At 44.9% G+C, this 26,368-nt stretch overlaps 1 protein-coding gene across 1 annotated transcript in view; it reads right to left on the bottom strand.

The window, feature by feature from the left end:
- Positions 1 to 26,368, bottom strand: part of SORL1 (sortilin related receptor 1) — a 106,971-nt gene that overhangs the window by 53,173 nt on the left and 27,430 nt on the right. The window contains exons 6-18 of the mRNA XM_058194380.1: positions 25,132 to 25,312; positions 17,700 to 17,801; positions 15,695 to 15,864; positions 14,145 to 14,337; positions 13,426 to 13,543; positions 11,676 to 11,749; positions 8,756 to 8,844; positions 6,671 to 6,849; positions 6,342 to 6,528; positions 5,200 to 5,328; positions 3,855 to 3,940; positions 2,296 to 2,468; positions 2,035 to 2,166 (exon numbers count right to left, since the gene is read on the bottom strand). Of these exons, the coding sequence (XP_058050363.1) occupies positions 2,035 to 2,166; positions 2,296 to 2,468; positions 3,855 to 3,940; positions 5,200 to 5,328; positions 6,342 to 6,528; positions 6,671 to 6,849; positions 8,756 to 8,844; positions 11,676 to 11,749; positions 13,426 to 13,543; positions 14,145 to 14,337; positions 15,695 to 15,864; positions 17,700 to 17,801; positions 25,132 to 25,312 (1,813 nt within the window). The remainder of the gene's footprint in view (positions 1 to 2,034; positions 2,167 to 2,295; positions 2,469 to 3,854; positions 3,941 to 5,199; positions 5,329 to 6,341; positions 6,529 to 6,670; positions 6,850 to 8,755; positions 8,845 to 11,675; positions 11,750 to 13,425; positions 13,544 to 14,144; positions 14,338 to 15,694; positions 15,865 to 17,699; positions 17,802 to 25,131; positions 25,313 to 26,368) is intronic.

Genomic DNA, 26,368 nt, shown 5'->3' with positions numbered 1-26,368 from the left:
ATTCAATTTATTATTTATTTAAATAATAAATAATAAAACTACTTATGCTAGTTTTGTGGCCGCTCAAGACATAGTCAGGCACAGGAAGGGTATTGTGTCTGCGCCCCCCCGAGCCGGGGCCCCTGCCAGAAAGTGACTCGGAAAGTGAGGGGGAAGGGCCATCAGGACTTACCTCTGGAGCACCGGCTTCCCTGGCTCAGCTCTAGGAGCCAGAAGCAGGCCAGGTGGAGGAGATAATGAGGCCTCCGACCCCTGACTCTTCCCCCCCAGCCACGCCTCCAGACCCAGCTGATGGCAATCAGGCCTGGCTGGATCCCAGGTTTCGGAGATACGAGAAGCGGCTACAACAGAAGCAAGGGTGGGGTAGGCCTAGGAAGTGCTGAGTCACGGAGCCACACCCCACAGGATATAAAAGCAGCAAGGGCTGCTATATCACTTTGTGGTGAGCAAATCAACTGCTTAACTAGAGCCGAAGTACTGTTTGTTCCTGGTTGACTCATCGGCATCAAGAGAGATAAGAGACACTTGGCAGATGCTCACTAGTTTGCTGCCAGAAGCTGATAGTTGCCGGCTAATTAAGTCATCGCTCGGACTGAGGTGAAAGGGACAAAACAAAGGGTTTTGTGGCTCCCGGTTTTTTGTTTTCTGTGGGAAACCGGTCCAAATGGCTCTTTGAGTGTTTAAGGTTGCAGACCCCTGGTGTAGAGTTATGCAACATCCATTCTGGGGAAAGATCTTGAGGTCTCTAGCATGAGGGCCAGGCAAATCAAGACCTGTAGACCTGTCTTTAGACTGAGAGTGGAGACAAAAAAGGATGATGCGCCATTCATAACATTTATGTTTGTGCTGCCTGCAGTCCTGGGCAGCGTCAGTACCATTGGAATCCAGTACAAAGCCATTGCATTTTCCAAACCATGGTCTAGAGTCTAAGCTTACTGAGTGAATGCAACCCAGTTTAATGAAAAATAGGACTGGGGTGACTTGATAGCAATTTTTCTAAGGAGCTGCCAGAAAGAAGAGGTAAGTCAATCCATAACACCTGAGGGCAGGACAAGAAGCAATGGGTGGAAACTCATCAAGGAGAGAAACAACCTAGAACTAAGGAGGAATTTCCTGACAGTGAGAACAATTAATCAGTGGAACAACTTGCCTCCAGAAGTTGTGAATGCTCCGACACTGGAAGTTTTTAAGAAGAGGTTGGATAACCATTTGTCTGAAGTGGTGTGGAGTTTCCTGCCTGAGCAGGGGGTTGGACTAGAAGACCTCCAAGGTCCCTTCCAACTCTGTTATTCTGTTCTGATGAATAATTCAGGAATCTAGATTTAAAGCAAGCCACAACTTGATCCAGACAAGTTGGATCCAGCTCTCGTCTCTTTCTTTGGTTTTTTGTAGAGACCAAGGGAAGTCATTAAGGATTTGTATTAGGTTAATGGCAAAGCACCAGCAGGCCGCCAATGAATTGAAATTTACTTTCATTCCCACCCACATCTTTGCCAAGGACACAGCCAATTAATTAGGAGTAAGAGTTCCTTCCCCCCCCTGCAAATCCTTATTGATTGATTGATTGATTGATTTAATTGATACGACACCCATCTCACTGTTGAAGCAATGCATTCTGTTGCTATAAGGAAATACACACAGCAAAAGTCCAATATATATATATATCATCCATGCTCCCCATCAGGGGTAGACTTCTCTTTGAGTGATAAGGCTTCCTTCTTTTTTTATTTTTTTTAAATTTGCATTTATATCCCGCCCTTCTCCGAAGACTCAGGGCGGCTTACACTATGTTAAGCAATAGTCTTCATCCTATTTGTATATTTATATACAAAGTCAACTTATTGCCCCCAACAATCTGGGTCCTCATTTTACCTACCTTATAAAGGATGGAAGGCTGAGTCAACCTTGGGCCTGGTGGGGCTTGAACCTGCAGTAATTGCAGGCAGCTGTGTTAATAACAGACTGTCTTACCAGTCTGAGCCACAGAGGCCCTTGAGATGTTGGCATCTTTCCTACAAGCAGAAGGAGGCGTACCTCGATTTTGGGGATGCCGGCGTTCACCCAGTAAAGCAGTTGACTGATGGGCTCAAAGACCAATGCTTCGACCGTCTCCAAGCCGGTACCGATGATCACTTCCTGCCCGGAACTTCCGTTGAGACAGAGACGCTGAAAATAATGGATCGGAGCCGTTAGGGAAGCCCGAGCTTTCCCCAGCCCCCAAGACTGGCCCATGTTCTTCCCCAACCTCCTCACTGTCCGACTCTGCTGCCAGCTCCAACAGGCCACACCACTAACCTGGATAATTTCAAGAGTCACATCTGCCCAGTATAGACAGTTGTGGGCGTAATCAAAGTCGAGGGCCACCGCCCCACGCAGCCCCGTCAAAGGCAAATCTTCAGTCAGCCCGGATGACAGATCATACCGATGGATGGAATACCTTGTTGAATACAAGATGAATTCATTTTCCTCTGCAAAAAAAAAAAAAAGCAAGCCAAGGAATGAAGTAGGGATTTAATATTTGGGAAGAAGCATTTTCTGAGCTCAAACATCGCAAAGGGAAGTGTGTAAACATTCTGGTTCTATAAGCATCTTCTCTGGCTGATGTCAAGACTGAAATGTCTTGATTTTCCCTCCAAAGATGGCTCAGATGTAAGCATAATCCAACAAACTTTTTTAAAAAAATGTATGCCACGTTGCAAGGTTCCTGTTTTTCACCACCAACTATGTATTTTAATTTAGACAAAATGATTATCCAATCTCTTCTTAAAAACTTCCAGTGTTGGAGCATTCACAACTTCTGCAGGCAAGTTGTTCCACTCATTAATTGTTCTAACTGTCAGGAAATTTCTCCTTAGTTCTAAGTTGCTTCTCTCCTTGATTAGTTTCCACCCGTTGCTTCTTGTTCTACCCTCAGGTGCTTTGGAGAATAGTTTGACTCCCTCTTCTTTGTGGCAGCCCCTGAGACACTGGAACACTGCTATCATGTCTCCCCTAGTCCTTCTTTTCATTAAACTAGACCTAACGGGTTCCTGCAACCATTCATCATATGTTTTAGTCTCCAGTCCCCTAATCATCTTTGTGGCTCTTCTCTGCACTCTTTCTAGAGTCTCCACATCTTTTTTACATCGTGGCAAATTTAAAGCAAAGGTGGAAACCCTTTCCTTCCCAGAGTTGGCTAATACTAAGTCCCTTTTATTTCAAATAATTTTATTTTTTTAAAAAATGTTGCCTGAACAATGCTGTCGTAGATGTTTCCCAATTGTTTCGTCAAAGCTACTGATCAACTGTCTTACCAGGCAGCAAAACCTGGTCTGTTTGGGCTACTCTCAAAAGAATGAAGTGTGCATTCCTTCGTTAGCAGGAGTGAAGGTTAACACAACACAGATTTTATGTCAGCGTTCCAGAAAAACCCCCAACTCCAAGTAAAAACTCCGAAGAAAGCATCTTTCAAAGTTCTATTTACTAGGATAGGTAAACTGGCACATCTGGGAAAACCCAAATCTGAGAAAACCGGGTTTTCCCTCAGTAAGTCAAAAACCCCCAAACCATCCCCTCACTCCTCAGTCGATCACATCGCCAACCGTCCCATCTCGAGACAGCACTCCGACCACTCCTTCTCCAGATGCAGGATTGGCCTGACCTTGACCGATAGGAAGAATGCTATTATGTCTACAGACAACCCCTCTACTAAATCCCCCCTCCTACTTTCCCACACATGAGAAAGCGGCAGCACGGAAGCTTCGGGCCTAATATGGCTTCCAATGCTGACATTTTATTTTCCTGATCTACAAACCTCACAACTTTGACCGGTACTGTTTTTTCCAAACAACCTCTTTTCCCCCTCCTTGGCTTACCTGCTAATGGACACGGTACGGTTTCCCCTTCTAACCGGGTCTCTACGTCACCTCCAGAACATGTGTCACCGGATATCTTGCGGTAACTAATATCAATAAAACAAGAATGTTTTTGTCAGAGACACGCATAGTTGTAACCCGAGTGCCCCTATCAAGTTAACAGCACTGGGAATATGCCACTTTAACCTACGCAGATGACAAATTGTTTTCTGCAAGTGTTTGGATTTTGGAAGGCGATGCATTGAAACATCAGGGCCCTCCAAAAAGAATTTGCAGGTAATATATGAACTGATTGCATTAACACCTGGGTATAGGTGGAGAGTGACGAAATGTGCATTGTGACAGAGTGACACAAACCCCCTCACACTGTCAAGTAAGTGTGAAAAGTCTTGTCTCATGACATCCGTCTCACCATTTTTATCCCATCGTGGTTATAAATAACTAGCTGGATGCCCATGCTTGGCTACGAAACTATGTGATCGGGTGTGATAAATTGACATTTTAAAGCCTGAAACTTAATGTAGAATGTGTAACTCCATAGATTCCATAGATATAAGGCAACTGGACGTTGGAACAGAGGGGGAAGGGGAGTAGAATGTCCCAGCCCGCAGACCAGATGAGTCACGCGCTGGCCACACCCATCCCCGGTTTAGCGAAGTGGTAGCATCAGAACATATTAATATAAGGCAACTGGCAGTTGGGACAGAGTTCCTTTCGGGTGCGGAATCCTGGAATACTGCTACCATGTCACCCCTAATTCTTCTTTTCTTTTAAGTTGAAGATTACTCGATTGACACAACCTCAGTTAGGCTTCAAGTTAGTTATGGTTTATGGTTTAACAAATGCAGTATTCTGATGATGTTCCCCTCCCTACTTTAAGGGTCAATTACAACCATCTTCTGAATAACAGTTGCAATTTTAATTGCTGCTTTTCTGACAAGTTTAAGAAAAGCCTAAAATCCTATTTTTTTCCTCCCCCCCCTTAGCCTTTCTTCTATAGAAGCTCTTTTAATCAGCTTATCTAGATTGTTGGGTGTTTTTTATTCTGTTTTGACTTCAATTCTCATCTTGGTTTTGACTGCACTATCAGGAAACAATTTATTGTTTTAGTGTTTTTAATTCTTTTACGATGTTTAATTTATTTAATTGCCTCTGACACACAGAATCGCTTCCTGCTCAGATAAAACTATGCAAACAGTTCCTAAGACCCACTTCTCTTCATCTCCAGTCAATCATCCCTCTTTTAGAACACAACCGTATATTTAAAATTCTATTTCCGCCTGTCTCAAAAATGCTTTGCAAACGAGCTTGATAAACTTTGTAGTATGTAAAACTCGCGACCTACCCTCGCGTCTTCTTGTAGGTTGACCCAACCGGGCACAGCGCAGGTGGAGAGAAAAGCTTGCCAGCGAACTCAGGATCTGGAATGCAAACTTCTAACGACAGGTCCTCACTTAGCTTGAAACCAAAATCGCTAAATGGGGAAGTTTAAAGAAAAAGAGCAAAGCAAAAAATAATATTTTTTCGAGTTGTTGTTGTTGTTGTGGAGAATCTGATTTCAAATCTTAGAAAAGCAAAAATTCAGGAATTGCAACCAGTTAAATAGGATTATCATCCACAGAGCATCCAAGGTAGTGTTTCTAAATTTTGGCAACCTTTAAGAAGTGTGGACTTCAACTCCCAGAATTCCCCAGCCAGCATCTCCAGTCAGCCAGACTAGGCTGTAGACAAGGCAGAGTGGTACACAAAAGTTAGTATCATTATTCAAGAGACCACAACTTGACCTAAGGTCAATGTCAACAATTTGCAGATGTATGGACTTTGACTCACAGCATGCTGCTGGCTGGGGAATTCTGGGAGTTGAAATCCACACCTCTTAAAGTTGTTGAGGTTGAGAATCACTGACCTAGGCACATAAGGAATTCATTTTCCTCGTATCCTTGTGGCCTCACAAAGTTTCCCCTTGATTTCACTCTCCACCTAGGCTGGGAATTGTAGCAACTATTATCGCTTCTCAGCTTTCCAACGAACCAGGCGGAAGGGAAGGATGAGATGGAATGTAGGCTCCAGACATCAAGAAGACGATCCATGAGAGTCAAGGACACTTCAGCAGGAGTTTGCCAAATCCAAAGTCTTTTTCTCATAACAATACAATGACACTGAAGTGGACAATGCGACCTGCACTAATAGGGGGAGGGTGAATTCTGTACTTTAATTATGTGGGTTTGCACAGGAATTAGCTAGATCTGGTTTTGCCCTTCATCAATGCCGAAATGATTGGCATTAATCATTAATAAAGTTTTGCATTCGGAGGTTGGATCATCTTGACCGTGCTTGCTTTGGTTGGGTTTATCAGTCGTAATGTTGATATATGGTTGAGCCTAACCCACATTTCTAGAGGTCTCCAACAAAGACGGCGCCCTCTACCTTGAAAGTCCCCATCCTCCGATATTCATTGTAATTGTCACTCACCAGACCTCAACTTACCACTCGTAGTCTTCCCTGGTGCAGGAACAATTGGAGACCAGGAACGGTCGATCGAAATCTTCCCCGTTGAAACAAGTGGCATGAGGCGTTCGCCTTTTGAAGACCGTCTTGTGTCCCAGGAGACACTCGTTCCCACGTTCATCGGAGGGAGACCACAGCTTATAATCGTTTTCCGTGCAAGGCACCCCTAGGAAATAATCAGGGGGTTATGTTTCAAGTTGCAGGAAGAAGTGGCCAGGGAAAGGAAAAAGGCCTGTCATGCTACAAGGACAAACTTCGGCCTACACCGAGATCAAGAAACGCCACCGGAGGCCAACTCCTTCCCTTACCGAGGACATCCGTGGTGTTGATCTGTAGAATCAACCAACTGTGGCCGTTTTCTTTATAAGATCCAAAAATGGTGAAGATGGTGCTTTTCTCGCCCGGTTCTGTCAGCAAGCCATACACAAAGACTGGCTTTTCGGAGAACGTGAAGGTTTTCCAAGTTTCCCCTTCATTTGTGCTATACCTACGCGGAAAGAACAGCAAGAAGATGTCTCCCATACCTTGGTTTTGGTTCTTCTCCATTCCAGCATCTTTTGCTTCCGGTAGTCCCCGTTTCTTGCTACTTGCCTCTAAGTTCAGGGTATAGCCAATGATGGAAGAAATTTAAGCTTATTTTCTTTTTTCCCCTTTTCAAAGACAATGCTGGCAAGTTGTTTCGATGCAAGTTGGGCCGTTAAGATTTGCTGTGACATCGCACATCTATTTTACCTCTCTCAATCCAGAACCTCAAGAATGAGGCTGCTGGAAATTGGAAACTCGCTGCCAAGTTTCAGCAATTCATTGTGGGGGAAGGTGAGGGGGGCTATAAAATGGAAATGGGGTACAGAATGCTCACCCCTGCGATACAGGCTAACGCTGACCAGAGTGAGGCCCTTTAAAGACCTCTGAAAATGGGCAAATTCAGCCAATGTAGATTCCATTAATCTCCATCTCTTCCCCCAAAAAACAAGAGTTGTTGTTTTGGCTGAGATTTGGTTCCTGTACCAAGCTAATGACTATTTATTGGTTTGTAATAAAAGCCTAAAAACCAACTGATATAGTGGTGAAGGCACCAGGCTAAAAACCAGGAGACTGTGAGTTCTAGTTCTATCTTAAGCAGGAAAGATGGGTAGGTGATTTTGGGCCAGTCCCTCTCTCTCAGCCCTAGGAAGGAGGCAACGGCAAACAAACCACTTCTGAAAATCCTTGTCCAGGACATCTCCAAGTGTTGGCCATAATAAATAATGAATAAATGATAAGATTGAAGAGCTCCACAATCTTGGTGACAACATCCGTAAGCTATCCTCATGCACATTTTAGAAACCGCTCTCCAAGAATTTTCCTGGAGTTTTTCAAAGTGCATTATTAAGAAGACAGGACCAGAGAGATCAGCTGCCTCCTTTAATCATCGCCCACGGTTTTGTTCCTTAAAATCAAGATACCGGAAGCAGGAAAGGGTTGCTGAATTGGTCTTCTTCCTACACATGCTGGTTTGAGTCCCCCCCCCCCTTGCCAAATCTGAGATGCAAATTAAATTGCTCACTGAGAAAAGAACACAATCTGTTGGGATCTTTGACTATAGAGACTTGAGTGAAATTGTCCCTCTAAAGTTTTCACAGTTCCTAGATTGAATAGCCAAGAAACAATTGCAGACAGAGATAAAAATCCAAGAGAGGAATATTGAAGTTAAGTAAAAAGAAGCATAGCAATTAAAGTATTGAAGTGGGCAAGAGACAATGGATAGATGATTTCTCTCTTTTTGTTGTTGTTCTGATTTGCCTTTCCTTTTCTCTCTCTCTCTTTTTTTAGGTAGGTGACATGACTAGAAGTTAGGTAGGATAGAAAGAAAATGTCTTTTAACAAAGGGTGGCATGATTAAAAGTTAGAATAAGTGATAAAAATAAGAGAAGGGGGAATATTAGTGTATACACTTTTATATAATAAAATAAAAGCAATAAGAGAAAACATGGAATAATTGAATGATGACAGACTGCAACTTAATATCAACGTATATCATTATTAGAAATATCTAAGTTGATTAAATGTAATAACTATGATTAATTCTACTAGTTTTATCTGTATTAGAATGTATGACACCAGATGCCACCCTGTTCACACATTGATATGTTTGTAAAAAATTAAAAAAAATAAAAAACTTGTAAATAAAATAAAATATATATTCTTCACTGGCAAAAAATAAAAACAAATAAACAAATAAAGTTTTCTCAGTTCTTCAAATTCTTCACCCATAAAGATTTAGAGCATGACTATCAAGATTTCTTTTCCATTCTCCCAGGTGGCCTAAAACAACTGGGAAGTGGAAGATAAATTATCCCAGTTTACGGACTCAGTTCCCCCATGACAGGCAGACGTATTGGTACTTGGCTTACTTGAGCTGGTTTGTCTCTGAGCCCTGTGTCACAGCCATGAGGATGCCCCCGTGGTCTCCCCAGGAGTAATAATGGGGCCCAGACAGGACCTGAGAGGGGAAGCAAACAAAGTCACTGGACTAAGGTGGCCACAGATCAATATCAGGTAGCAAAAGACAAATATAAACATACATGCATAGAAAAATTCATTCAGCATTTTGAAAAGTCGATATTCATGTTCCGGCTTGCTCTAATAAATACATCCAAGGCTGATCCTATCATTTTCTCCATCATGCAGGGGTGAAATGCTATGGGTTCGGGGAGATTTGCCCGAATTGATAGTGAAAATGCTACTGGTTCGCCTGAACCAGTAGCTAAAAGATGCTTAAAAAAAAAAAGTTCCGATGATCATGTGGCATAGTTTGGGCAATAGGTAGTAAAAAAATGCTTTAAAAAGTGGGAAAAAAAGGTTCTGACCATCAGCTGTGATAATCAGCTGTGCCACGTGATCATGGGAACTTTTTTTTTTAACTTTTTAAAGCATTTTTTTACTACCGGTATGGGGAAATAGATAGTAAAAAAATGCTTAAAAGGTAAAAAAAAAAAAGGTTCTGACTATCAGCTGTGATAATCAGCTGTGCCGCGTGATCATCGGAACTTTTTTTTACTTTTTAAAGCATTTTTTTACTACCTATTGCCAGAACAGGTATTTTTATATAAAGTGTGATAGTATGTGTGATAGTCTCTGTGATGCTGTGAGTTTCCTGATTGTTGCAGGGGACATTTTGTGTGAAGTCCAGCTTTACACCCCATCTGGCTTTCCCCCCCCCCCCAGCCATTTTGGAGGCTTCCCCCGCCCCCAACCTTTTTGGGAGGCAAAGGCTTCCCCCACCCACAGTGCTGTTTTGGGATATGAAGTCAAAAGGTGGGGGGTGTCGCATGAGCATGCGCGGGGGTGTAGGGGGGTAGTGGGTATAGGGGGGTTGCATGCACATGCGAGGATTGCACGCATATGCAGGGGGGGCGGGGCATGTGGGAGCGTCATTGCATTATGTGTTCTGTCCTCCTTCGCCTCTGTCCGAATGATGGCTTAATTAGCCGGCACTATCAGCTCTGGCAGCAAAATAGCGAGCATCTGCCAAGTGTCTCTGTTATCTCCCTCGACGCTGATGAGTCACCCAGGAACAAACTTCAGCTCTTAGTTAATCAGTTGATTTGCCTGCTACGAAGAGGCATAGCAGCTCTCGCTGGTTTTATATCCTGTGGGATGTGGGTCCATGACTCAGCACTTCCTTCCTGCTTCTGTTGTTCCCTCCTCTCCTGCGTACAAAACCTAGGGTCCAACCAAGCCTGACTGCCATCAGCTGAGTCTGAAGGCATGGCTTGGAGGGGGAAAGAGTCAGGGGATGGAGGCCTTGTTATCTCTTCCACCTGGCCTGCCTCTGGCTCCTGGAGCTGAGCCAGGGAAGCCGGTGCTCCCGAGGTAAGCCCTGATGGCCCTTCCCCCTCACTTTCCAAGTCACTTTCTGGCAGACGGCCCGGCTCGGGGGGCGCAGACACAACATTATGGGTATGGGCACGAGGAAAAAAAGGTTAGCCATCACTGCCATAGAGAAAGGGGAGGTGGCTGCGTTCAGAAACACTTTGCAGATTATCCGAATGCAGGCCGAAAGTCACATCGCAGGATGAGCTCGGCTGCAAAGCCCAGGGCCGAGCAGCCCACCCAAAAAGCCAAGGGCACTTCCATGAATGGGAGCCAAGCCTCACTGGGAAGGCAAAGGGCCAAGCTGTTTTGGCAGCTCACCCTGTGGTCTCCCTTCCTTGCCACAATCAGATCATCCCAACACCCTTGTGGGAGGCATTTGCAGAAGAAAAGACGAGGCTGGAGAGCGAAGAACAAATGCCATTCGCCATAAATGGGCAGCAATCTTTCTCCGCAGGTACAGGGGTTTAAGACTAATTTCAAAGGGTTTTTTTTTTCCAAAAGGCAACCGGGTTTTTGTTTTTTGAAAACATTTCGCTTCTTTTCTTTTCTTTTCTTTTTTTTTTTTGTGCCGAAGCGAAAATATTGTACCTAGATGATTCACGGATTGATTAATTTGCAGAAATAATTAACTGCAGAAAAAACAATGGCTGCCAACCTGCCTTCCATTGAGGACCTGTAAACGGCACGCCATCACTCTGCTAAACAAATAATTCTCTCAACACTGTCAAACTATTTAGTATGTCTGCACTACTATTAATCTTATCATCGTTCCCATCACCAATCTCTTTCCACTTATGACTGTATGACTGCAACTTTGTTGCTGGCAATCCTTATGATTTATACTGATATTGATTGGTTCCTGATTGCTTATTTGTAGCTTACGACTATCATTAAGTGTGGTATCATTAAGTGTTAAATTTGTGTCCTATGACTATCATTAAGTGTTGTAAGTGTTGTACCTTGATGAACATATCTTTTCTTTTATGTACACTGAGAGCATATGCACCAAGACAAATTCCTTGTGTGTCCAATCACACTTGGCCAGTAAGAAATTCTATTCTGTTCTGTTCTGTTCTGTTCTGTTCTGTTCTATTCTATTCTATTCTAATAATGTACAGGAGTGATAGAAGAGATGTAATTACGTCTTCAAACAGCGCTGGCTCTTCGGCTTTGAAACGGAGATGAGCACCGCCCCCTAGAGTCGGGAACGACTAGCACATATGTGCGAGGGGAACTTTTATTTTAGCCTTTTATTATTATTTTGTGGTGGGGTTTTTTGCACTACAAATAAGATATGTTCAGTGTGCATAGGAATTCGTTCATGTTTTCTTTCAAACTATAGTCCGGTCCCAACAGTCTGAGGGACCATGAATTGCCCCCCTGTTTAAAAAGTTTGAGGACCCTTGCTCTAGAGCTACAGGGATGCTCCCCCACGAGGGTCTGGCGTATCCTTACCTCCTGCCATCGGACACCAGCACTGCTGGAAATGTAGACGTTCATTTTGCTTGCCATGTTCTTCCCCACAGAACCTACAAAGAGAAGAAGCACGTGAATCTTGGGGCAATTCTTCTGATCTTTAAGTGCCTCAAGGCCAGGGGTGTCAAACTGGATTGCCTTTGAGGGCCACATCAGGGTTGCGTTTGACCTCGGGGGTGGGGGCAAAGTGCAGTGGTGGTATTCAGCAGGTTCTATCAGGTTCGGCTGAACCAGTAGGGGTGACTGCGGGATGCCCCGCCCACCCGCGCGAATGTCATGACATCCCATTTTTCTACATTTTGAAGGCTTTGCACATGCGCGGAAGGCCTTGCTCATGCGTGGACAAGGCGCATGTGAGCATAGTGCGCGCATGCACGTAAACACATTTGCGAACCGGTAGGGAAGGTAATTGAATACCCACCCCTGGCGAAGTGGCCATGGCCAGCTTGACATCACTCGTGTCGGGGGCACCTGTGGTAGCCTGAAAGCTCCGCCAGAGAAAACAGGTTCCTGAGCTCCGTTTTCAGCTGCGATGGCCTCCTGCAACCCTCTGCCAGCAAAAACGGAGCTCGGGAAGGCCATGTCTGGCCCTCCTAAGCTCTGTTTTCGCTGGCAGAGGAACCGCAGGCCAATCTTTCACTGTTTCTAGAGCATCCCCGTAGGCCTTAAGGCAGGGGTGAAATGTAAATTTTCTTACTACCGGTTCTGTGTGTGTGGCTTGGTGAGGGGGGGGGGGTAATGTGATTGAGTGGGTATGGCCAACTTTTTTTTTTTTTTACTTTTAAAAGCATTTTTTTCTACAACTTCTTCGGCCGGAGAGGCTGTTAAAAAATGCTTTTAAAAGCCTCTGACGATCAGGCAACTCAGCTGGGATCGCTAGGGGAGCCTTTAAAAGCATTTTTTTAACAACCTCTTCGGCCGAAGAAAAAATGCTTTTAAAAGTAAAAAAAAAAAAAAAGTCTCTGACAATCACATGGCTCAGCTGGGCATGTGGAGGAAGGGGGGACAGGGATTTTTGCTACTGGTTCTCCGAACCTCCCGCTGCCATCGCTACCAGATCGGGCGATCCGGTCCGAACTGGGAGCATTTTACCCCTGCCTTAAGGGATCCGGCCCCCGGGCCTTAAGTTTGACATCCCTGAACAAGACGGTGCCCATGAAAGCAAAACAGAAGCTTAATACAAGTGGGGTCCTTGACTTACAACAGTTCATTCAGTGACCCTTGGCACTGAAAAAAAGTGACTTATGGATGTTTTTCATTCTTAGAACCCTTGCGGCATTTCCGTGGTCAGGTGATCCTGATCCCACTTCAGATTCTTGACCACCGACTCATATATATATGATGGTTTCAGTATCCCGGGATCACCTGATCACTTTTCACCACTTTCTGACAAGTAATGTCAGTGAGGGAAGCCCGATTCACTTAACAACCAACAACTGCAGTAATTTGCTTAACGACTGCATCGAGAAAAGGGGGCAAAGCTCACATAACGACTGTCTCACTTAGCAAGAGAAAATTTGGGGTTCAGTTGTGGCAACTTCTAAGTTGCGCAGACTTCAACTCCCAGATTTCTTCAGCCAGCACTGCCCACCAGCCAAGCCAGGGAGAAAGCGAGATGTACCGTGCAAGATTAATTGGACTTTGACCATCGACCAACCAGAATTTAAGAAGAGGAGAGCGAGAAGATCGAAGCGAATCAAGACAAAAAAAAACCCACCCCACGATATACCGGTTGCGATGATCAATCCGGGAGCAGATTCCTTGGATAGAATGGGCATTCTGCGCAACTGGAAGTTGAGGAGCTGGCTGAGTCTTTGGGCCAAGTGAAGAGAACACCCGGAAGAAAGCTAGCGAAAGAGGAAACACACAAACGTTCACCTGCCTTATCCTACCAGAAAATAAGATGCGTTTAGAGTTCTGGAGTCTGTGTGTCTCATCAAGAGCCCTCTTCTAAAAATCACACGGCGGTGCCACCCCCAACCCCACCTCAAAAAAAAAAATGCAGCTAATTTCTGCTCAAACAGATTTATTTCTGTGTCTTCAGCACGTATAGCTTTAGTTGCATGCTGGGAAAAAACACACCAGCTTTTTGACAAGGGGCAGATTATTAAAATGTCCCTGCCGAGTGGTAGACATTTAAGAAGTTGAGCAGTTAAGGCGAGGCCCCCAACGTTTTCTTGGGGGCTTCGCGGGCCATAGGTTCGCCATCATGGGTATAGGCTCTCCTGCTTGAGGAGGCGGCTGGACTAGAAGGCTTCCAAGGTCCCTTCCAGCTCACACACTTCATCGAGGACCAACAAAGTAGGATAAGCTCACCAGGGTTGCCGTCCCCCAACTTCACCTACTTTTATAACCTGTGTAAAGCTTAACTGGGGCCCTGGAATGCAATGAGCGATCCAAAAGCCTTCCGAGAGGCAGCACCATTCCGTCGGTTGTCGGCGTCATTACCTCACAATTTATCTTTTCGCCATAGTGAGTATACTCTGGAGGCTGGAGAAATTCCCAAGTCCCACCTTTGTCGAAGGTGATGACCGAGCGCATATTCTCGTCGCTGAATGAGCCGTTGATCAAGGTGGTGATATAGACTCCCGGAATACCCTCAACGCGGTGGAAGTCTGCAAAAGGCTCGCTTGCGAAGTATCTGCCAAAAGAAGAGACTCAGTCCTTCGAGGTAGGCCGAGACGACAAAACTGACATGGCGGGAAATACGGGATTCAACTTTACGGATATACAGCACTGTGCAAGAGTCTTAGGGCAGATTTCCCCTGCCCCCAAAACTGTCCCGAAGAGGTTTGTTCCTCAGGCTGTGCCCCGACCCAGATCCCCGCCGCCTGGAACTGCCCGAAAATGTCCAAAGGGTGTGGGCCGGTGGGTGGGCAGGGCTACATTCGGAGTATAAGATGCACCCAGATTTTCACCCTCTTTTTTGGAGATAAAAAGGTGCATCTTATACTCCAAAAAACACGGTAATCGTGTGACCATGGGGATGCTACAACGGTCGTAAGTGTGAAAAATGGTCATAAGTCCCTTTTTTCAGTGCTGTTATAACTTTGAATGGTCAATTAATCAACGGTTGTAAGTCGAAGGACTATCTGTATTTAATCATGTAAGAGCCCTGGTGGAACAGTGGTCAGCATGCAGTATTGCAGACTAACTCTGCCCGCAGCAGCAGTTCGATCCTGACTGGCTTAAGGTTGACTCAGCCTTGCAGCCTTCCGGGGTCGCTAAAATGAGGATCCAGATCGTTGCAGTCAATAGACTGACTCTGTAAACCGCTTAGAGAGGGCTGTAAAGCACTGTGAAACAGTATATAAGTCTAAGTGCTGTTGCTATCTTCCTTCCTTCCGTCCTTCCTTCCTTCCTTCCCAGTGGTGAGAATGCAGTATTGCAGGCAAATTCTGCCCGCCGTCTGGAGTTTGGTCCCCACAGGCTCAAGGTTGACTCCGCCTTCCATCCTTCCGAGGTCGGTAAATGAGGACCCAGATTGTTGCAGTCAATAGGCTGACTCTGTAAACCACTTAGAGACCACTGTAAAGCACTGTGAAGCGGTATATAAGTCTAAGTGCTATTGCTATTTTTCTTCCCTTCCCTTCCCTTCCCTTCCCTTCCCTTCCTTCCCAGTGGTTAGAATGAAATATTGCAGGCTAACTCTGCCCACAGCCAGGAGTTCGATTCTGACCAGCTCAAAGTTGACTCAGCCTTCCATCCTTCTGAAGTCACTAAAATGAGGACCCAGATTGTTGGGGGCCATAGGCTGACTCTGTAAAACCGCTTAGAGAAGGCTGTAAAGCACTGTGAAGCGGTATATAAGTCTAAGTGCTATTGTTTTTGCTATTACACCATTGCTACAACAGGCCTAACGGTGCCCTAAGACTTTTGCATTGTACTGTAAGTCATCACGGCAGAATCTGAACTGTTTCCTCCATTTTATCTTTTCTCCCAGACGAAGGCGAGCGTCACCTATTCGTCTCTCTCCAGGTAGACATCTACCTTCTTACCTGACTAAAGTGTCGCTTCCTGCTCCACCAGGACTGTAATACAGGATGTTTTCCAAAGTCAGCGAAAAGTGAAGTCCTTCAGCTTCAGAGATATAGAGGCTGGTGCTGTTGTTACTATAAGTGACGCACACAAACACCTGGTCTTCAGAAGTGTCAGCAATGTAATACTCCTTCAAGACAAAATTTGGGAGCGGAAAATGTTTGTTTCTTTGTTTTAAACGGGTAATAAAAAGCATTCGAGCAAGTGGCTTAGAGAGAGGTGGTTATTTGTATGATTTTAACCCCCTGTATTACTCTTGTTCCAGGACACGTTTTTCTGCTGGAGGGGGAGGGGACGGGCACCTGTCAGACTTGGAAGCCATCTTTTACATTTGGGCCTTCAGGCCTGCCACATTTTCTACTGTGGGAAAATGGGGGGGGAGATTGCATAGAGCAGTGATGGCTAACCTTTTTTGCCATTGCGTGCCAGGAGTGGGGGAGGAGTGGGGGTCATGCGCACACACACCCACACCATAATTCTATGTGCCCCGACCCCAGGCATGCACGCGCAACCCCCCCACTCCTGGCACACGATGGCACGGTGGGCACGGTAGGCCCGTTTTTCTCTCTTCCCAGGCTCCAGAGCCTTTCTAGGAGCTTGGGGAGGGTGAAAACGGCCTTTCCCAACACTCCCCCCTCGCGGAGGCCCTCTGGAGACTGGAAATGGCCCGTTCTCCGTTTCCAGCTTCCAGGGGGTGTGGGGAAGGCCATTTTCGGCCTCCTCTAGAAAGGCTGTGAGGCCTGGGGAGAAAGAAAAACAGGCCTCCCCCACCACCACCCTGAGGCCCTCCGGAGGCAGGAAGCAGCCTGTTTTCCTACTTCCAGTGAGCACAGAAGGTCCAAAAATCAGCTGAACTTGCGTGCCCACCAATATGGCTCTGCGTGCCACCTGGGGCACACGTGCCGTAGGTTCACCATCACAGGCATGGGTGATATGTAGTAAAAATAACATTCATTTCTCAGAGTCAAGGACACCTTGCCCTGGTACCTGGAGTCGGATGACTGGGAGGTATCTCCAGTTTGGACAGTGGATGATGGGACCATATGATGGACATGTGGGTGCTGGGCAGGGACTTAAATTTTCACGGGTGGGGAAAACCTGGAAGCTTTTAGATTCGGGTTTTCCCAGATGTGTCAATATGACATCTCTAATAAAATGGAACTTTGAGGAAACTCAAGCCTCGGAGTTTTCTTTTGTTGGGGGTGTTACTTGGTGTAATGTCTAATTTCAAAAATGCCACCAAAATCTCACACCTTTGCCAGGAGTTCACTGTAGCCTTAGATAGGCCTCAGTTTCCCCCAGCTTTGCAGTGGGGATAATAATAGTATCTTGAGACCCATTGAAAATAGCCACTTGTTTTAAAGCAGTGGTTCTCAACCTTTATAGTGCTGCGACCCCTTTAATACAATTCCCCACAATGTGGCGACCCCAACCGTAAAATTATTTTCGTTTTGAATTTATCGCGCCTGAAGCCATATTGGCTAGCGATCTGAACTGCTTGCGATTGCCTTGAGGACGGAGGCATTAAAGCGGAGACTCCTCCCCTATTAAGTTTATCACGCCTGAAGCCAGATTAGGCTAGCGATTGGGAGTGATTGCAGCTGGCTTGAGAGGGAGACACCAGAGCAAAGATTTCTCTCTTTTTTTAATTCATCGCGCCTGAAGCCGAATTCGGCTAGAGATTTGAAGAGCGTGCAGCTGGCTTGTGGAGTCAACCATTGGAGCGCGATTCTTCAACTCACAAGTATACTTCCCATATTTCCGATGGTCTTAGGCGACCCCTGGCAAATCGTCATTCGACCCCCAACAGGGTCGCGACCCACAGGGTGAGAACCACTGTTTTAAAGGATGCCTACAATCTATGGTAACATGCAAAAAAAAAAAAATCCGAAAGAAAGCATGCTGGTTATAGAAGCGTGGTTAACGGCTGAATAAAGTTTCTAGTCTCCCCACATTTGTTCGTACCTTAATGGGGTGCCTTGTTGCAAACTGTGCAGCCTGCATTGGCTTCCGGTAAAAGGAGACCCAAAGTTGAACCGATGTTTGTAACTGATCCCCTGACAGAGGCTACGAAGAGAAAAAGAAGAACAGAGAAAAATCAAATATTCTGGCTCTTTCATCCTGAGTCCGAAAAAAAAGCTTTTTGATTAAATTTTCTGCAAACTGAAAAAAAGTACCGTATTTTTTGGACTATAAGACACATTTTTTTGTCTCCTAAAAGGGGGTGAAAATGTCTGTGTGTTTTATAGACTGAATATTGCCAAAGCTCTGCCCAATGACGCTGGCTGTTTTCTGGCTTCCACATGCCCCGTTTTTGGTCCTTTTTCCAGCCTTTTTTTCTTTTTTTGGGTCTGTTTTCATGGCTTTTTTTCAGCCCGTTTTCAAGGCTTTTTTTGGAAAAAAATGAGCCATAAAGCCTCAAAAATGGGCTGAAAAAAGCCACCAAAATGGGCCGAAAAGAACCTCGAAAATGGACCAAAAATGCCTTCAAAACTGGTAGAAAAAAGGCTCAAAAATGGGCTGGAAAAAAGGCTGGAAAAGGGGCGGAAAAAGGGCCAAAAATGGGGGGCACAGAAGCCAAAAACTTTTTTGTTGTTGTTTTCCTCTTCTAAATTTAGGTGTGTCTTATAGTCCAAAAAATACGGTAAAAACCAGGCCCTCCATAAATCTCCACATTTCACTGAGGTCCAGGACTAAATTTCAGTTTAATGTTTAAACACGTTTGTCTTTGGGACTCTAGCAATGCAGCCCAATGATACAGGAAATCACAACAACTTTACCAAGAGATGTTTTCAGAGTTCACATTGTCAAACAAGTTTGCCTTACGAAATTCTGCTCATCTGGCTCACCTCTGGTAAACCTAGAAATTGTTTTTCAGCTTTTTTAATGTCCTTTTAAAGACTAAACGGGGAGTTCTTAACTTACAAATCGATCGTTTCGCGACCATTCAAAGTTATGAATGGTCGTTATAAGTTATAAGGGCACTGAAGAAAGTGGCTTAGTACCAGTCCTCAGACTTAGGACTGGTCCTTGCACTTATGACCATCACAGCATTCCCCACTCATAGGATCATAATTTGGGCGCTTGGCAACCGGCACTGTCAGAGTATGAATATTCATTGACTGGAATAGGCAACAGATCAGCCAATTGGGACTGTTTGGTAACTGAAACATAGTATTTGTTGTATGGGGCCATAAGAGACAGTTTGGAGCCTGGGTGTGGCTTAACTGTTCTATATATAAGCTTGAGGGCACCAGCTTCTCTTCTCCATTTTGCCTTCTCCATTCTGTACTTCCATTTTGTGCTGTGTTTGTACTTGCTATTTCTCTTCTCTACAACGTGGGAAAACCAACAAGGCAGGGGTGAAATCCAGCCGCTTCTATCCGGTTTGGGTGAACCAGTAGCGGCGGCTGTGGGAGGCAAACATCATGACATCACTTTTTTGCAACATTTTAAGCCTCTGCGCATGCGCAGACAACGGCACACGCACATTGGCGAACCGGTAGGGAAAGTAAGTAAATTTCACCCTTGCTACAGTTTTGTATGTCTTATGTGTTGTTATGTATATAAAGACATTTTGAATCCTGCTTAATTTATTTATTTATTTATTTATTTTGTCATAACAATATACATAAGCATCACACTTGTGTGTGCTGCAACAAACTCCGACAGGCATGTATTTACGAGGGTTGCTGGATCCCAAGATCACGCGACCATCTTTTGAGAACTTCCTAGACATCTTTTCAAACAAGCAAAGCCAAACGGGGAAGCTGGGTTTTCTTAATGGCCGCATGATTCATTTAATAACCAGAGGTATTGACTTAACCAAAGTGGTAAAAAAAAAAAAGGGGGGGCATAAGATCAGGCATGATTTATTTAACAACCACCTAAGCGATAGAAATGTTGGGCTCAGTTATGGTCATAAGTCAAGGACTAGCCGTACAAGGTCCTCCCAGGATTGTGTCCATCCCAAAAACTACTTTGTGCAGGTATACACGTACTGCAGAATTCTGAAACTTAAACCCAAAAAAAACCCCACCAACTTCTTTTTTCCATGGAAGTTTGCCAGAAACTACTGTTCCAAATTCACCGTGGCTCAACGAACTGAATCCATTTGCTACAATGGGATAGTTTAAACACCGGTGGTTTTGGGCGCGCAGCCTAAGCCAATACTTATTCACTTGTTGGTTGGTCTCCAAGCAATTAACAAATGCCACAATGTTGTAACTATGCTGCGGTTGCGGATTGAAAAGAAGTGGCGTGTGAGAGAGAGAGAGCAAGAGAGAAAGAGACAGAATTTTTTTTCTCCTGGAAACATCATCATCTATGTCGTATTCATTGGTATTCACCAATGAATGTAAAAACTGCTTTTTAGAATGAATAGAATAGAATAGAATAGAATAGAATAGAATAGAATAGAATAGAATAGAATAGAATAGAATAGAATGGAATAAGGAATTAGAATAGGAATTAGAATAGGGATGGGATGGGATGGGATGGGATGGGATGGAATGGAATGGAATGGAATGGAATGGAATAGAGCAGAGTGGGACTATCTCAGACAAGTGACTGTCCAGTATCTTCTTAAAAATCTCCAGTGATGTCAACTCAAACCATCGCAAGATCTAAAATGGACACCTAACATCAAAAACATCATCAAAAAAGCACAACAAAGAATGTTCTTTCTGTGCCAACTCAGAAAGCTCAAACTGCCCAAGGAGCTGCTGATCCAGTTCTACAGAGGAATTATTGAGTCTGTCATCTGCACCTCTAGAACTGTCTGGTTTGGTTCTGCAACCCAACAAGAAAGACACAGACTTCAGAGGATCATTAGAACTGCAGAAAAAACAATGGCTACCAATCTGCCTTCCATTGAGGACCTATATACTGTCAAAAAGAGGGCTGGGAAAATATTTACAGACCCCTCATATCCTGGACAAACTTTTTCAACTCCTACCCTCAAAACAACGCTAAAGAGCACTGCACACCAGAACAACTAGATACATGAACAGTTTTTCCCCCGAATGCCATCACTCTGCTAAACAAATCATTCCCTCAACACTGTCAAACTATTTACTAAATCTGCACTACTATTAATCTTCTCATTGTTCCCATCACCCATCTCCTTCCACATGACTGCAACTTTGTTGCTTGTATCCTTATGATATATATTGATATTGATTGTTTCCTGATTGCTTATTTGTACCCTATGACTATCATGAAGTGTTGTACCATATGATTGCTGATGAACTTATCTTGTTTTTTTAGGTACACTGAGAGCGTATGTACCAAGACAAATTCCTTGTGTGTCCAATCACACTTGGCCAATAAAATTCTATTCTATTCTATTCTATTCTATTCTATTCTATTCTATTCTATTCTATTCTATTCTACTCTACTCTACTCTACTCTACTCTACTCTACTCTACTCTACTCTACTCTACTCTACTCTACTCTACTCTACTCTACTCCATTCCATTCCATTCCATTCCATTCCATTCCATTCCAATCTACCCCAATCAGGTCTCTCTGTCTTGATAGCATGGCTACCACAAACGCATCAAATTTCTTTCTGAGAAGAACAACACAACCAAAACAAGGAGGCGCGAGGCCAGAACGAAGTATGAGAACTTGTCAGGAACAGTGCAGAGGCCATGACCTTGCTTAGCGTAAAAGGTGAAAACCGGGTTCAAAATGCCTTGTTCACACCAGTTGGCCAGCGAAGGGAGAAATTTCTCTCTCTTCTTCCTTTCTAAGAAAGTACATCGTGTGCAGGTGAATATTGGAGTTTGGGCAGTCCTGGAACATGTCGTAATAAATTTTAAAACAACAACAATTGGTTTTGTTCCTGCTTGTTGGAAGGAAATCTCTCCATCAAATGTTTGGACACAGTAGATAGATACAGGAGTGGCCCAAATTGTGGGAACCTTTTGGGAAAAGTTTATTTTTGAGGGTTGATGTCTAATATCACTACTTTTTTGGGGGGCGGACAGTTTCAAGATAATCCTATTCCACTACTGGAATGGCCTGGGAATAGCCCTGACTTTAACCCAATTGAAAATCGATGGAGCCGACCAGTGGTGCGTTTCAAATTTTTTTACTACTGGTTGTGGTTATGGCTTGGTGGGCGTAGCTTGGTGGGTGTGGCAGGGGAAGGTTACTGCAAAATCCCCATTTCCTCCTGATTAGCTGGGACTTGGGAGGCAGGGAATAGATGTGGGTGGGGCCAGTCAGAATTTTTACTATCGGTTCTCTGAACTACTTAAAATATCTGCTACCTATTCTCCAGAATTGGTCAGAACCTGCTGAAACCCACCTCTGGAGCCGACTAAAGAAACTTGTTAGTCAGAAGCGACCCAGCAATAAAACCCAGTTAATAGAAGCCATCATTCAATCATGGTTTCACATTATAACAGCTGCAGAACTAAAAGACTTGGTTCACTCCATGAGAAGACATTGTAAGGCCATAATTCATGCTTAAGGTTACTCAAATAACTATTAACTGACATTATAATTTGTGTATATCTTGTTTTTTCTGTGGTGATCATTTTTGTATATCCAGTTTTTTCAACGTGTTTCACTTTTCTTCTTTATACTGTAACTGCTATTCTAATAGTAAATCCTTCATGAAAGTTATTGCATTACATTCTTGATTAAATTATCTTTCCTTTGATACATAACTTTATGGTACTACTTCAAAGAAAATGGTGTTATTAGTCATCAAACCTCAAAAATACACTTTTCCCAAAAGGTTTCCACAATTTTGGCCACTACTGTATATTTTCTAAAGTAGCGTTTCTCAATGTTGGCGATTTTAAGATGGGTGGAATTCAACTCCCAGAATTCCCCAGCCAGCAGGGGAACTCTGGGAGTTGAAGTCCACCCATCTTAAAATCGCCAAGGTTAAGAAACACTGTTCTGAAACAGCGTTCCTCAACTTTTCCGGCTTGGTGGCCCGGCTGGTGGGTGAGAGAAGAGGGGAACCGTCCCCCATGAGTGGCAGGCCAGGCCACACAAGCATTTGTGCCCAGATCTACTTGCACAAGTTGAGTTGTGCGTGCGAGCGATCGCATGCTCAGTGGCCCGCCGCACACATGGCCCAGTTGTAAATAGGTAGTAGGTTGCGGCCCAGAGGTTGGGGAGGACCCCTGTTCTAAAGGGAGACCTTTTAACTTGCAAATAATCCCAGAGTGGTATGCCAGTAGTTTAGAAGTCTCTGAAGAAAACAGTGATCTAACCATCCCGTCTAAATCAATTAAAATAAGGAGAAATTTTCCAACAGTGAGAGCAATCAACTGATGGAACAGAAGTTGCCTTCAGAAGTTGTGGGAGCTTCATCACTGGAAGCTTTCAAGAAGAGACTGGACTGCCATTTGTCGGGGATAGTGTAGGGCCGTGGCACGCGGAGCCATGTTGCCTGGCACGCGCAGCGTTGTCTGTTCCTCTTTTGGGTTTCCGGCACGTATGCGCACACGATGATCAGCTGGTTTTTACGTGTGTGGCAGTGCCAAAAACAGGAAAAGGTGGTCTTCCGTTTTCCTGCGTGAACATGCATACCGGCCAGCTGATTGTCGCGCGCGCATGCGTGCCAGAAACCCGGAAGACTAGCTGGCTGGCGCGCATGTGTGTGCCGGAAACCAGTTGTTTATTTTCGGGCACCCGCATGTGCCCTGGGCAGCTCCTCTTCTGGGCGATGGCCCAGCACTCGGTGCCGAAAAGGTTCGCCACCACTGGTGTAGGGTCTCCTGCTCGGGTGGGGGGTTGGACTAGATGACCTAAAGGATCCCTTCCAGCTCTGTTAATCTATGTTAATTGTGCATTTTGCACCAAGGTACAAAAACCAGCTTTTCAGGGGGTGCTTTGCAGGACCGCTGGTTTCACACAGAATACTTTAAGATGTTTAATGGGATGCTTCTGGAATAACCTGTTCCGTGTAAAAATATCATCAATATCTAATTCTGCTCCTCCCCACCCCAAAAGCCGGACCAAGAAATAAAAAAACAAAGAGTGGTCCCCCTTTATTATAATTTAGGAGAAGATGAATTTCTTTTTCATGCTGTTTTTTTTTTAGAGCTTTGCTTCCCCCCCCCTTTTTTTATTTTTTTTTTATTTTTGGTAGTCTTGTGATTTTTGTTTTTAAGGGATGAATTTAACAGCGATGAACGGTTTGTAGCCAAGCATGAGGCCCAGACAGGCATGGGTAACATGTTAAAATTCCTGAACAAATAAACCGAGGTTTGCCCCTCAGTGGCCTGTGTTCAAATGCTTATTTATGTTATTCTCCTGGCCTTCAAATTCGTACAGCGTTGCAGCCAGTCCGCTGCAAACTGTGCCAGACCTCGTAAGAATCATTCATCGATCTAAATTACAAATACGAACTGAATTTTAAATACAAATGGGAAAGTCCTAGAACAACCTCTGAGCGAACTCTTCGTTCTTCTACCAAGTTGGAGAACAAACTTTGCAAAAGAGCCTGGCAGAGTAAGGCCGTCCCTGTTTGAAATGCACGTCCATCTAGATCAGGGGTCTCCAACCTTGGCAACTTTTAAGACTTGTGGACTTCAAACTCCCAGAATTCCAGGCTGGCTGGGGAATTCTGGGAGTTGGAGTCCACAAGTCTTAAAAGTTGCCAAGGTTGGAGACCCCTGATCCAGGGATGGGCTTCAAAAATTTTGGTAAGAGATTCTCTGCCCGGCTGCTGGGTGGGCGTGGCCATGGTGGGTGTGGCCTAGACAGCCTCCTGCACCACGGGGATGGGGGGCATTTTTGCCCTCCCCGGGCTCCAGAGGCTCTTCTCGAGTTTTTGGGAGGGCATAAACAGCCTCCCCAGGCTACATGGGCCCTCAGGAGGCCAGAAACAGGCTTCCTGAACTTCTGGTCAGCCCATTTTCTGCCCTCCCCGAGCCTCTGTGCACGCCCTGCAGTTATCTGCATCCAAAACAGGCCATGATAGGCGTGGCTTAGTCAGCCTCCTGTACCATGGTGGCGGGGGGGGGGGCGTTTTTGCCCTCCCCGGGCTCTGGAGGCTTTTCTCAAGCCTCCGGGAGGGTGAAAACAGCCTCCCTAGGCTCCGGAGGCCCTCTGGAGGCCGGAAACAGGCTTCCCAAACTTCTGGTAGGCCCGTTTTTCACCCTCCCCAAGCCTCCGCACACACCCTGCACTTACCTGCATCCAAAACGGGCTGCATGGGGACTCCTGGGAGGGGTGGGGCAGGATGGGTGGGGCGGGGCCAACAGGAGTGGGATTTGGGGGTTCTCCGAACTGCGCAGAATCTTAGCTAGAGGTTTTCCCGAACCCCCAGCAGCTCAGCCCTGCCCTGATCTAGACGGGAACTTACAATCGGTGGGTGGGTGGTGGACGATACACCTCTGCAGCCCCCGAGAGGGCATTTTCTTACCCCAGATTTCGTTGCAAAGAGGTATTTGTCCCTGAGCTGGAAGTCTTCCACCTCTTCCAGCAAAATCTCTTTATTTTCCCGCGTCTGGAAGAAATCCGTGCTGCGGAGGACCGTTGAGGACAAATTGGGCTCGTGCCGCTCGATGTAAATTGTATTTGGCTTGTCGTACGGCTCCACGCCCCTTAACGGCAGAAGAAAAGGGGGAGGGTGGAAATTGGTGTATAGGAAAAAAAAGTGATTTATTTATTTATTTATTTCATTTAGACCAGGGGTTTCCACAGTTGGCATCTATAAGATTCGTGAACTTTTCATGCTGGCGGGGGAATTCTGGGAACTGAAGCCCACATAGTAGAAGGAATTTGAAATGGTACCGTATTTTTCGGACTAGAATAGAATAGAATAGAATTTTATTGGCCAAGTGTGATTGGACACACAAGGAATTTATCTTGGTGCATATTCTCTCAGTGTACATAAAAGAAAAGATACGTTCATCAAGGTACAACATTTACAACACAATTGATGATCAATATATCAATATCAATCATAAGGATTGCCAGCAACAAAGTTACAGTCATACAGTCATAAGTGGGAGGAGATGGGTGATGGGAACGATGAGAAGATTAATAGTAGTGCAGATTCAGTAAATAGTTTGACAGTGTTGAGGGAATTATTTGTTTAGCAGAGTGATGGCCTTCGGGAAAAAACTGTTCTTGTGTCTAATTGTTCTGGTGTGCAGTGCTCTATAGTAGAAGTATAGTAGTAGAATATATAATATAATAGTAGAATACATAGTAGAAGGAATTTGAAATGGTACCGTATTTTTCGGACTATAAGATGCACCTACATTTACAGGAGAAAAACAAGAAAAAAAATACAGTTTTTGGCCTCCGTGTGTTGGATTTTTGCCCTCCCTGGCCCCCAGAAGCACTCTGTGGTGCTCCGCACAGCCCGTTTTTGTGAAAAACGGGCCTATGTTTGAGCTCCCAAGCCCTCCATGTATATCATGTTTTTGCCCTCCCAGATCTATAGAAGCAGTGCTCCACATGGCCCATTTTTGGCAAAACTGTTTTTGGCTAAAACGGGCTGTGCGGAGCACTGCAGAGTACTTCATGGGGAGCCTGGGAGGGCGAAAACGTGACACACGGAGGTTCGGGAGGCCAAAAACGCCCGTATTTGGTCTACAGGTAAAGGTAAAGGTAAAGGTTCCCCTCGCACATACGTGCTAGTCGTTGCCGAC

Source organism: Ahaetulla prasina, chromosome 9 (assembly GCF_028640845.1).
Source record: "Ahaetulla prasina isolate Xishuangbanna chromosome 9, ASM2864084v1, whole genome shotgun sequence".
Lineage (NCBI taxonomy): Eukaryota > Metazoa > Chordata > Lepidosauria > Squamata > Colubridae > Ahaetulla > Ahaetulla prasina.
This window is presented reverse-complemented; position numbering and strand designations above follow the sequence as displayed.